This window comes from Benincasa hispida, chromosome 2, assembly GCF_009727055.1.
Source record: "Benincasa hispida cultivar B227 chromosome 2, ASM972705v1, whole genome shotgun sequence".
NCBI lineage: Eukaryota > Viridiplantae > Streptophyta > Magnoliopsida > Cucurbitales > Cucurbitaceae > Benincasa > Benincasa hispida.
Genome location: NC_052350.1, coordinates 22,450,590 through 22,463,445, shown reverse-complemented (window position 1 = coordinate 22,463,445; position 12,856 = coordinate 22,450,590). Strand labels below are relative to the sequence as shown.

Genomic DNA, 12,856 nt, shown 5'->3' with positions numbered 1-12,856 from the left:
ATGAACCAATTGTTCAATAGAGGATTGGTGGGAGCTTAAGGAGTAAGATGTATTTACAAGGGTAAAATGATAATTTTGACCTAGCTGTTACGACTTGTGAAGGATTGACTTACTGATCATGGCTAAATCAGGTTGACAGAAATATATCTACAGTGAGAAGAGTGCAACCATCGAGCTATAGTGGTATGTCTCGATGGTTAATGAATATTGATTACCTCGTGTTTTAGAGTTTAACCAATTAATCTTAAATCGTTGGAGCTCATGATCTATAGGTTCATAAGGTCCTTCTACTAGCTTGTAAAACATTACACATTGGATTAGAATATTGAGTAAATTTGAAGTGTTCCAATTTGAAATTTAGGGTTTGAATTTGAAATGTTCAATTTCAACTTTTAGAGTTTGGATAATTATATTTGATATAATTAACGTTTAAATTTATCGAAATTAAACGTAAATTGGAGAGTTCAAAATATTTAAATATTGATTACATGAATATGATACATGTTTGAATTAGACATTTTATTAATTTAATCTTTGATATTAAATTATTATTTAATTAATTAAATATGTTTAATTATTTATTTATTTAAATAAATCAATTTTAATTCAATTTTATTTTTATCTAAATTAATTTCTCTTTCTAACTCAATTCATGAACACCCAACCTCTCTATTTTTATCTTCTTTATATAGACAGTTAAAGATGGGTAAAGAACCCAACGGTAAAACGAGTTCAAGACTTTGTTGATTGCAACTGATTTACTGGTAAGGCTATCTTATTACTTCTCCTTTGCTGTGAAGCGTTCTAATACTCATGTCAATGGTTTTCTTATCTTTTCGCTGCTTTCCATCTGTTTAATTTTCATTGAAAAAGTTTATGTTCATGTTGGTAATTTGCAAAGTTTTGCCACGGTAACCGACAGTTTCCACAATGAATTGCCTTCTTAAAATTTCTGAATTGAACAGTGGTTTTTTTCCTTTTTGACATCAAAATAAACCAATTTTAGTCTAAATGTATTCATACTAAAATTACACAACCAAATAAACAGCATAAATGCCTTCGATGTCGTGATGATTCGTTCACAGTTGAACAGAACGACATCAGGTCAATGATTATGAATCCAAATATTATGGTGAAGAATATGTTTTGATGATGCAGTTTGATTCAATTCGTCAAAGTATTTTAATAAGCTTTAACTCATACAGTAACATGATAGCAGCAATGTTTTTATCTACTTCAAGTTTATTGCATTCTAAAAGCTATCAAGTGTTTGCAGCTTCTCTACATTTTGAATATACATAACATTCTGTTTAGATTCTTGACTACAAAGCTCTTTCTACATTCAACTTTTACTAGAAGAGAAAAAACTCATACAGAGTGGGGGATGAACCTTAGCCAAGGCAAGAATTGATGAAGGGAGAATCCATAAACCTTCTCCACATATCAAACCAGAGGCGACAGCCGGAACCATCAATCCAGCCTTTTGACGATTAAGATAGTGCCACACGAACACGATCAAGCTCCCCAAGCACATATCGATTGCAAAATAAGCGCCAACGAGAAAAGGCACAGCCATGACCATTGGCAGTGGGATCCATTTCCCAAATTTCTCGAGCGTAAGATCTCTCAGCAAATTGGCTACTATGGCAAAGCTAAAGAACCCATAACACAGCTGCAAGCAATGCTGCGGCAGAGCCGAGAAACCTTCAACTCCTAGGATAGCCATGTTTCGGTATATGATGGCATATGGGACCTTATATTCACCATCAGGGTTGGCGAGATCGAAAGCTTTATAGAATATAAAGAATGTGATAGGAGCTACAATGCAGCCTAAGGCTGTGCCAATAGCTTGGCTTAAAAGCATGGATCTTGGAGATGTAAGTGTGAGATGACCAGTCTTGAAATCATGCATCAAATCAGAGGAGATGGAAACAATAGACTTAATCAAACCACAACCAACAAGTCCTGCAACTACACCATCATTTTTACCAGCCATAGCAGCAACAACAAAGAGAGCCACTTTCCCGTAGTTATAAGCCATATTCATGTCAGTTAGACCAGCACCATATGCATTGCAAAAGCTAAGAGATGGTGCCAAAGTATAGGCAACAACTATGTAGTACCACTTGACCTCTGAGAACATGATTGGGATTACAATGATAGAGACAATGGAGAAGAAAATGTACCCTATGATCGCCACCCATATCGGAATACTGTCTCTTAAGAACACTTCATTTCGTTGATGATCGTCAAAAGTTTGGATCGAATCATCTGGGACTGCATCCATATAAATACTATGTCATAATGAATTAAAGGAAACTTGGGAATGGCACATCAGGAATCATCAATTTACATGTTTTCAACTTCTTGTTGGTTGCTTTTGCATACATGTTTGAACCAGTGAAATACAGAATCTTAAGGAAATGATAAAGCCCATCTCCAAGTATCAAAGCAATCGATACAAACACCTGCACCAAACAAGGTATTAAAAAAGCAACAATCAAAGAAACATAGAAAATATAAAAAATAGAGACATCGCCATAAAGATTTACATGGTTTACTAATAGTGTGTTAGCTGCAAATTTATACCTTGTAACCATTGAGGCTTTTCATACTACTCTCTGGAAGAGATCCCGGATACCATTCTCCTTTAAGTTCCTTCATTAAAGGCCACATTATGCCCCAAGAAAGAACTGCACCAAGAAGCAATGACAAGTTCACAAGATGGGAGCATATCATTCCTGCTCCAACATAAGTCAAGCTGAAATCAAAGTAAAACCTGCAAAATATTTTGATCAGTTTGAGGGAGGAAACCAATTTCAAGTATGACAAAGAAGATGCAAATAAGAAAAATGTTGAGCACCCACGAATCTTTCCAAGCTTTCAATCCAAATGTAGGAAACTGCGAAAATCCACATTTCTCTCCCCCAGAATAAAACCATTGGAACAGTGCCCAGAGAAAACTCAATGAAAAGTATTTCATGAATCCACGAACTTGCTTCCTGGCAAATAAATGAAGAAGAATTTGTTTTGAGTTTCTTTCAAATCAAGTCCCACACAAATTCGTTTTAAAGATTATATTTTGATTATGAAAAGCTACAAGCCAGCAGGGGATTGCATACTTGGCCATTTTGTCTCCTTTTGGTGTGTGGAAACCATTAATGAGAACAGCAGTTGCAGTTCCACTCGGATAAGTCAATTTATAGTCTAGTATCATGATCTGCAATACAATTCAAGACGCCATTAATAAAATCATCAAAAGTTCTTGTTGGTATGCCTTGAATTTGTTATATGGTGCTCTGAAAGAGCAAACGCTGAGGTAACGACTTTGGTCGTAGAGTTTAGAGGAATGTGTTATATTAACTTTTTAAGCCTACTGTACCTCTGAATCTGTATCATTAGAATTTCTTTCTAATAATAAAACCTATCTCTCCCTCTTTCTGTGGATGTAGCTAACACATTGTTAGTGAATCACATAAGTCGCTGTGTTGTTTTATCTACTATATTACGTTTTCTCTGATTCTTTGATAGGTTGATTTGTTAACCGTTCTCGAAGGACATAACTTCTTTAAGAAAGAAATATACCTTTCTGAGGGGAACTAAGGCAAGAAGTCCAACAAAACTACTGACGGAGAGGAAGGCAGTAATCCACCCAATTCCAGGTTCTTTAGTGCTTCCTGGAACATTTCCTTCCGTGTCGACGCCCGCTTGCTCGTATATCTTCCTGCTCAAACCAAACAAGTAGGATCCAAAGCCGCCTACATAACAACAACAGAAATATCAAACACAACTCTTATGAAATCAACAAACAAAGAAAACAGAAAACGTAAAGACCAATAGAGAAATCGACCCCAGACTTACATGGTTCACTAAATCAGAAAATATAAATGTTTAGAGCATTACATAACAGAATCAAGACATTCCAACAAAAACAACGAAACATTTCCATAACTCTCTTACCTCCAACAGCAATGCTGTAACAAGCCACAGCACATGTCTGAATTACAGTATTTTCTTGTCTTGTAAAGGGAGTGGATACAATTCCAGCTTTCTCGAGCAACATAGTCCATGTCTTTATAAAGACAAATGCAATAAGAGCAGCTGAAACGTTCAAATTTGGGACCAAACCTGTTGTAAGATTAAGCTTCATCACTATTACACTGTACATAATTCCTATTGCTATGCTTGCAATAACACCACGGATTGTAATCTGTCTAGTCCAAGGTGCAATTTTTTTTACATCCTCTGCTTCATCGTGAGTCTTCTCTTCGTCTATACTTTCAGCTGTCTCAATTTCTTGCACTTCTTCTATGTTGGAGTTCCCCATTTGAATAACCAAACTCTTATATCCAGTCTGATTCAGCTATCTACCATTTTCCATAATCAAAAGAGTTCTGGCTTTGAGGTCTGCGAAAAGAGCAGTGACTCACAATTTGTATGTCGCAATCCTGTTTATTATTTTCAGAATCACTATAAAAAAAAATTAAAACGTATTTTTAATCTTAGAAAATAATTTTATTGAAAGTTTATTTTAGAGTAATTTTATAACTAAATCACTCCCATAATATTACGAAAATTTAAACCAGCTATTGAGTGATTAAGATGGAGGTAATTTTGTTTGATCGACCAACAAAAATAACATTTTCTTTTCTAAGGTCACTTCGGAAGGGCGGAGATGTCACGTGGGAACCACGTGACTTGATGTTTCCTTGAAAATTATTTTATCTGTACAACCGGAAACGGAGAACAAAATAAAAGAAACGAAAAGAAAAGCGGATTTTCTTTTTTAGTGAAAAAAGGAATTTCAAAAAGATTTTTCTTTTTTTTTTTTTAAAGAGCAGTGTAAAAGTGATCAGAATCCCAATCAATCATCTTTTTCCTTTTTTTAACGTCATATTCTTGTCTAAGAATTTCAAAGTAATTAAAAAACTATTTATTCGTAAAATAAAAACTTTAATCAACCTGACGCACTCCATTCTAACCTTTTCTGAAGGGAAAAAACTTAGGTGCAGCTGCACCAAATAAAAAATTGTGGGTGAAAGAAAAAATGTGAAATATTTATAGAAATAATAAAGAAAATAATTAATACACACTGAATAACTTTTATCAATGTGTATTACATAATATCAATGATAAACTTCTATCGATTTTTATCATAGATACGGATATACTTCTATCAACATTTATCAACAAAGATTAAATTTTACTATCTATATAAATAATTTTCTTTATTTTTCTATTTTTTTTAAATTTCCTTATTTTTATTTTATTTTTTAAATATTTTATAAAAAAATCTTGTATGCTAAAAGAGAGATGAGCACGTGAATTAGGTGTAGTTTAAATTGCACTTAATTATTACTCTTTTAAAAAATGTAACAATTTAACTAACGACATAACCAAATACCATGAAAATTTTAAAAATAATTTATATTTTATTACTATTCTTATTGTTAACTCACTTTTCAGTACAGTAAATTCAATTCTTTTGTTCACTTAGGATCTATTTGGATTGATTAGAGGAAAAAAATATTTTTTAAAAGATCGTTTTATTTAAACTCCTGTGAAAAAAGGTTAAAAAAATATTTTAAAAATGTTTAATACTTTAAATTTTTTAAAAAATGACTTATTATTAAAATTAAACATTTGAAAAATTAACTAAATATACATTTAATCAACTTAATGTTTCTACAAAATAGGGGAATTGAAGTATATTATTACTTGTTTCAGTAAATCTTGAAATTTAATGGGTGGAAATCAAGGAGGAGAAGAGTTATATTGCAAAGAGTAGAGATTCATAAATTTTCCCATTGGAAATAATGAACAAAAAGCTTAATCAAATAAATAGTTGAATCAAACTAATTGGACCGACCGAACCGGATTAATTGAGCCGAACTGAACCTGTTTGACTAAAGCAGTTGGACCGAACCAGATTGTCGATGAATATTGTGAGTGAGACTAAGCGGCGCGAGCCTAATCAATGAGTGGTAGATTTGAGTGGTTCAACTCCACGAGCGGCAACCTGCACGGCGCGAATCCGAACAGTGAGCCCGATCTAAACGAGTGAATCGGCAAATGAAAACCCAACGGACGAACTAAACTCAGGGAGGGCGGAGACAGATTTGTAGCAGAAGCGGCGGCGGCTCCTGAACTAGCGGCGGTTAATTGATGAACGAGCAGAGGCTATGGCGCTTATATGGACTGAGGCAAGCTGAGGTTGATCTAATTTGTTCTGAGTGAAACCCACGATTGTAAACCAAGATTCTGCTAAGATTCTTGTTGATGGAGGGACACAAAGAAAGAAATAAAAGCTTAAATTTGAAGCTGAATTTCGTGACGTCTTGATCAAATGGGAAGAGAGTGATTGGAATTTGGAACCTGAAACAAAGGTCTTTTCAAATACTCAACTAAGAATGGATATCGTTTATGGGTTCTCTTTGTAAAAGTGAGATAATTTGTGCGGATATCCAATTTGTTTGGTTCATCATTCATACTTTTGTCATTGGACTTTGAGAATTCTTTCATTCGAACTCAAAACCTCCTCCACTGGTTTTAAAATATTTGGGGAGATGATTGTATAGAAGCCTTGAGAAAGAAGTCTAAAATGGTTTTTGCCCTGCCTTTTTAAAAGAATTTTATCTTTTGCTTAGAGTATCATCAACCAACATTACCAAACTATCCTTGATCTCTTTTGTTCTCTTCCTTTCCCGATGTTCTTCTTTCTATAGCTTTTTTTTTTTTTTTTTTTTTTGACTAATTGTATAAATAGAAATCAATCCCAAAATAATAGAATAGGTAGTATAAAGATAAAATAATTATATATATTAGAACAAAAAAATGGTAAAAGATTAAAAAGCCCACACCTAACCACCATTTTACTCACTTCTTGATTTTCTAAAATTGAAAGTTATGACTAATAGCCACTAATATCGGTTGTCAATTGCTATTAGGGTTGGAAAAATTCCCCGCAAGGTCAGGTCCCACGGGCGGAGAATCTTCAGTTTGACCAGGGATGGGTCAAACCGGAAAAAATTTTTGGGGCCCCGCCCCGATCCCGATCCCGACCCCGATTTGATATATTTATATTTTTATAAATAAATATTTATAATATATAAATAATTTATTATATTATTATGTATAATGTATAGGGTTGGATTGGAGCCCAATATTAAATATCCAAATTCTAACTCTAAGCCTAAGAAGCCAAACCCAAACTTAAAAAAACTTAAGTAAAATCAAATTTTAATTTAAAAAAATGGGGATTCCCCATGTGGGAACTAGTAGGGGAATCCCCGCGGGGAAACGGGAAATGGGGCCCCGCAAGGACCTCGTTTCCGATGGGGAATCCCGCCCCCATCCCTACCTTCACATGGCGGGGACGGGGATGGGGATGAGGGAGAATTTCCCCCACGAGGCCGGGGACGGGGGATGCCCCCCGCCCCACCCCGACCCCGTTGTAAACCCTAGCTGCTATCACTGATAGCTACTATCAATTGTTATTGCTGATAGTTGCTATCAGTGATAGTTTTCAATTGGAGAAATATTAATACAATCTTGAAATATTAATTTTAATTTTTCTATCAGTTATCGGTGGCTATCATTGATACACTTTTATCAATTGGAATTAACCTTAATATATTAAGAATTAAGGCTATCAATGACTATCAACTATAGAGTTTTACCCGTAGATATCAACATTGAAAGAAAACCAACAACTTTGAAAGATTGGGTTATACCAATGATGGAAAACTATTAGTGGCTAGCACTAATAGACTTTCATAAATGACTATCAACTTTGATAGGTTTATTGAGTAGCTATCAATAATAATCTTCTATCATGGCTATCACTGATAGACTTTCATAATTTAAAATCAACTTTGAAATATTAACACTTAAGGCTAGCAATGATAGGCTTATATAACTAGTTATGAAATTTCAAAGAAACTCAATATAAAGATTCACCTAACTTCTACCACCGATATCACTAATATCACTCATATCGTAGTTATCAATGATAGCTTCTTTCACTAATAACATCATTGATAAAATGCTATCAATGATCTCATGGTAGCTTCTTTCACCGATAACGTGCTATTAGTGGTAGCTTCTATCATCGATAACGTGTTATTAGTGTTAGCTTCTATCACCGATAACATGCTATCTGTGGTAGCTTCTACCAATGATAGTTATTGACCACCTTATTGTCCCTTTCTTTGTCCTTTTTCAAATATTTGTCTGATTCCTTTTCTTTTTGCACCTCTCAAGGGCACTTCCGTAAAAACAGCAAACAACCAAACCAAACCCTTCTTCTTCATTTGAGTTTGTAAACAAATATTACGGTACACAAATATACAAATATTTCAATTTGTGTCCTTCATTTTGGGCTATCGATGCCATTTTTTTCAAATTTATTTTTGATACACATCATACTCTTAAAGTCCTATAAAAGAAAAAAAAAACTATTGGTTTGTCTCACATTATTTACGTTTCTCATTTTTTAGGAAATAAACTTGTTTAATAACTATTCTCCTTTCCTATTTCAAACTTTCAAGAAATGTTTCTAAAAATGGTGCAAATTTGTGGACTAAAAAAATAGTTTCTTTCAAATCTATTTTCATATGCTATTTATATTTAGTGTTTGGTTATAATAATCAAACTTGATGATTGACTTGTTGGTGTTAAGTCACTTATAAATTGGGTACTTTCAAGTCTTGGGTACGAAACAAATTGGAGAAATGAAAGAAAATTGAAAAAAAAGCATAAAAGAAGTAAAAATCAAAGAAAAATAAAAAAGAAAAAAAGGTAAGAGAATGTGTGCAACAAGATAAGACAAGGGAGAAAAATTGGAAATTAGAAAAACTTCCATATTTGTAAATATTTTAAAGAAGTGATATATTTTAAAATTTTTTCCCTTAACTTACTATCTATTACAAATATCTTTTTTTTTTTATTTATTTATTCTAGTTGTTGTTGCACACTGATCGTGTGTTCACCAAAGAGGACTGAGCTTGCTGTAAAGGGATTTGAGAATCATTAGAGTGTTGGATGTGTGGATTTTTGCATGAACGTGAGTTTGTTGGGTCGATCGATTTTTCTACTGGTTGGATTTGTGATTTTTTGTCAGAAAGTAGCGTTGGAGCGAGAGTGAGATATTTGAGTATGAGATGTTGAATCTGTGGGTTTTCCCATAAAGGGGAAAGAGAGCGAGAGAGCTTGGGAGGAGACCAAAAGAGAGAAAAATGATAGTGGAAGTGAGTGTTAGACGTATTTTTAAATAATAATATGTATAATTAGAGTACGGATTATGTATGTGGATTAATATTTTATCACATTAGATTATTTTATTAAATTAGACCCTATTATGTGATATATTTAATTAATGCCTAGATTCGAGTATGGACTTAATGGGTAGAAATTCATTTCTAAACCCTAATTGAACTAGTATATAAAGAGACATTATAGCTATGGTCTCTAACATACCAAAACAATATGCAACTAGTATTTCTTGAATCCCATATAGAGATTTCACTTGGGGCATAAAAAGTTTTGGATGGAGAATACAATAGTTATCTTACAGCTATCATCTTGAATCTATCATCAATCTTAATGGAATCTAGTATGTTATTTATTTTTGACAATTTAACCTGAATGATCCTAGGATTAATCTATTTAATATATATTGAAAGTAATTATTCTGACAAGTATTTCATATTGAATTGTTAGTTTACATTTTTTTTCCATTGATAGTCTTATTCCATTTTGGTTTTGGTTAAACAATTAAAAAAAAAAACAACCATCGAACAGTGTTGCAAGGGAATTCAGTCTCGCCCGACGGTGTTGTAGGCAACTTGTGTTCTTGCCGATGACAATCCCATCACCGATTGTACTGGTATGATATGCAGGTGGCGGACTAAGATGTTTAGTTTGATGAGTTGGTGGATTTAAGTTTAAAATTGATTGTTAATATTGTTAATAAATGATCAATCTAATTTTTCCAATCTGACCTCTATTGGAAATTAGTGGGCTTTTTTTAAGGTTAAAAATTGATTCAATTTAGTTTTTTAAATAATTTGATAATATTAAATTTGAACTATTTGGATTAATTGCCGTTTGACAGTCTCGTCGGTCTTGATTTTTCGATCAAATTCCTTATTGAATTTCTTGCTAGCATTTCTAAGTTTTCTCGATTAATTATTTGGTGAAGTTCTTACTAATGGTTCTTGGTTCATGATTGATAAGTTTGTGAATTTGACTCTAAAGTTTTGTTGACGATTCAAGTTTAAATTTGATTCATCATCTATGGGTTTAAGTTTGAATTTGATTAATCATATTGTGGATTCAAGTTTGAATCGTCATGTTTGGATTTAAGTTTGAATTTGAATGATAGCTTTTTGTGATATTCACATATTTATGTTATTTTAATTGTATTATGTGTATGTAATTACTGGGTGAATTTTAATAAAGACTATTTGGTATTCTTCTTTCATTAGTTTTGTACAATGATATTATATATTTTTGTGTCTTATATTTTAGATTGAATTGGTCAAAATAAAGTAGCCTCTGTTATCTAGATTCGTTTAATTCTAAAATACAACATGTGCATATTCATTGATTCATGTGGATAATTAACCGCCTAAAGAAAGATAATTATTTGGCCAAATTATGCGTGGTAATGAGTAAATGACAATTATATAAAGATTGCTAATGTGAAAAATAATCGATCTAAAGAAAGACTATTTTTTTATAGAGTTTAATGTCAGTACTTTGATTACTACGATGAGAGTACTATTTACAATTGGTGTATTTACCCAAAGGCTAGACATCAATCTTATGCTAGGTATCTCATTAAAGGTGCCCACCATATATTTGAAATTATCTTGTCATATTTATTTTATGACATATTGTATTAATTGTGAGTATATGCTTTATTTACTTGTTCATTGTTTTAATTGCTCTTACCCAAATATCTGGAATCTGAGTTCAATCCCTAAGTTGAATGGATCAAACTTCAAGATTTGGAAGGAAATCCTAGATATACTTCTCAAGTGTATGGATTTGGACCATACATTAAGAGTCGATAATCCTACTTCTACTGAGGAATATTCGAATGTGACTAATATTGAGAAGTGGAAATGATCAAATAGTAGGTATTTGCTGATCATTAGGCATTCCATTCTATAGTCTTTTCGGGATTCTATCACGGAAAGTGAAAAGGCCAATAAGTTTCTTGCTTAATTTGAGAAATATTTTGCTAAAAATGAAAAAGGGAAAGCAAGTAGTCTTTTAACTTCCTTAACTTCCATGAGATATAAGGGCAATGGAAAAATGAGTACATTATGGAAATTTCAAATCTCGCAAATAAGTTAAAGGCACTTGATTTTGAGATAAATTAATATTTACTCGTGCATCTGACATTTATCTCTCTTCTTGCACAAGTTACATAGTTTAAGATGAACTATACTACTCAGAAGGATAAGTGGAGTATTAATGAGTTTATCTCATAATGTGTGCAAGAAGAAGATAGGATTAAAAGAGAAATGACAGAAAATGCTCACTTGGCAACTAACTCTTGTTATAAGAAGAAAAGGAAATCTAGGGTGTTGTAGAAGGGACATGTCAGCAGAATAAGAGTAAGAAATATGCTACTAATTGTTTTTTCTGCAAAAAGGAAGGTCACTTCAAGAAAGATTGTCCCAAATACACTAAGTGGCGTGTGAAAGATTTAGCTTTTGTACCTACAGATACTTGGTAGATAGATTCTGGTGCTACTACTCACATAAGTATATCTATGCATGATTGCCTTTGGAGCCAATCGCCAAGTGATGCTGAAGATTCAACAATTTAGGTGATGGAAAACTAGTTGTTATTTGGATTTGAATAAGAATTTTGTTGTACCGTCATTTAGGTGGAATTTAGTTTCTATTTCCAGCTTGGATAAATTTGGTTTTCCTTGTCCTTTTGGAAATAATATAATCCTTTTCAAGATTCCAAGCTTATTGGTACCAACTCTTTAATTGATAATCTCTATATGTTTGATTTTTTTGCTTCATTTAACAAGATCCTATTATCTAATTCATATGGTACAAATCGTAAATTTGGCACAAGTGTTTGGGTCATATCTCTAAATAAAGAATTCAGAGATTTGTGTCAAATGGAACTATTGATTCCCTTGACTTTGAAGTATGTGTGTACATAGTCCGAGTTGGGCCTGGTTGGAAGATTTTTGTGGACCAACCTAAAAATTTGGGTTGGCTAATAATGAACCCTATTAGTTCTTTTTTTTAGGGTAAACCCAATCCAACCCAACCCAAAATTTCTGGGTTGGGCCGGGTTGGGTCATCGGTTCTTTTTTTTTTTTTTAATTTGACTGTTTTTTCCGTTACTTATATATATTCAGGTCGGGTCGGGTCGACCCGACCCTGAAATGGGGTAACCCTTGACCCAACTTGAATTTAATATTTTTTAACCTAACCCAACCCAAAACAAAATCTAACCCAACCCAACCCTTGCGATTTGGGTTGGGTAGTCCGGGTTGGTCGGGTTACCGGGTTTTTTGAACACCCCTACTTTGAAGTTTGTGTGGAATGTATTAAGGAAAAATAGACAAATATAAGAAAATTAGGTTCCAGCAAGTGTCTGATGTCTTAGAACTAATACATACAGACATTTGTGGTTCATTCCCTATGACCTCTTGGAATGGACAACAATATTTTATTACGTTCATAGACGACTATTCAAAATATGAGTACCTATATTTAATTCATGAGAATTCTCAATCTTTGGACGTTTTCAAATCTTTTAAAACTGAAGTTGAACTTCAACTTGGAAAGAAAATTAAGGTTGTTAAGTCTGATTATGG

At 33.1% G+C, this 12,856-nt stretch overlaps 1 protein-coding gene across 3 annotated transcripts; it reads right to left on the bottom strand.

The window, feature by feature from the left end:
• Positions 1–1,158: 1,158 nt before the first annotated feature.
• On the bottom strand, positions 1,159–6,568 carry LOC120072207 (metal-nicotianamine transporter YSL3-like). Of its 3 annotated transcripts, none has more exons than XM_039024618.1 (8): positions 5,870–6,568; positions 3,961–4,407; positions 3,586–3,758; positions 3,123–3,220; positions 2,868–3,002; positions 2,590–2,779; positions 2,354–2,468; positions 1,159–2,277 (listed from the first exon to the last, which is right to left on the bottom strand). In XM_039024618.1, the coding sequence occupies exons 2-8, from the start codon at positions 4,325–4,327 to the stop codon at positions 1,343–1,345; spliced, it is 2,013 nt and encodes a 670-aa protein (XP_038880546.1). In that variant the 5' UTR covers positions 4,328–4,407; positions 5,870–6,568; the 3' UTR covers positions 1,159–1,342. The 3 variants fall into 3 exon arrangements, with proteins under 3 accessions (XP_038880546.1, XP_038880545.1, XP_038880543.1); XM_039024617.1 differs by having other exon boundaries at positions 3,961–4,448; positions 5,899–6,568; XM_039024615.1 differs by having other exon boundaries at positions 5,899–6,568.
• Positions 6,569–12,856: the final 6,288 nt, after the last annotated feature.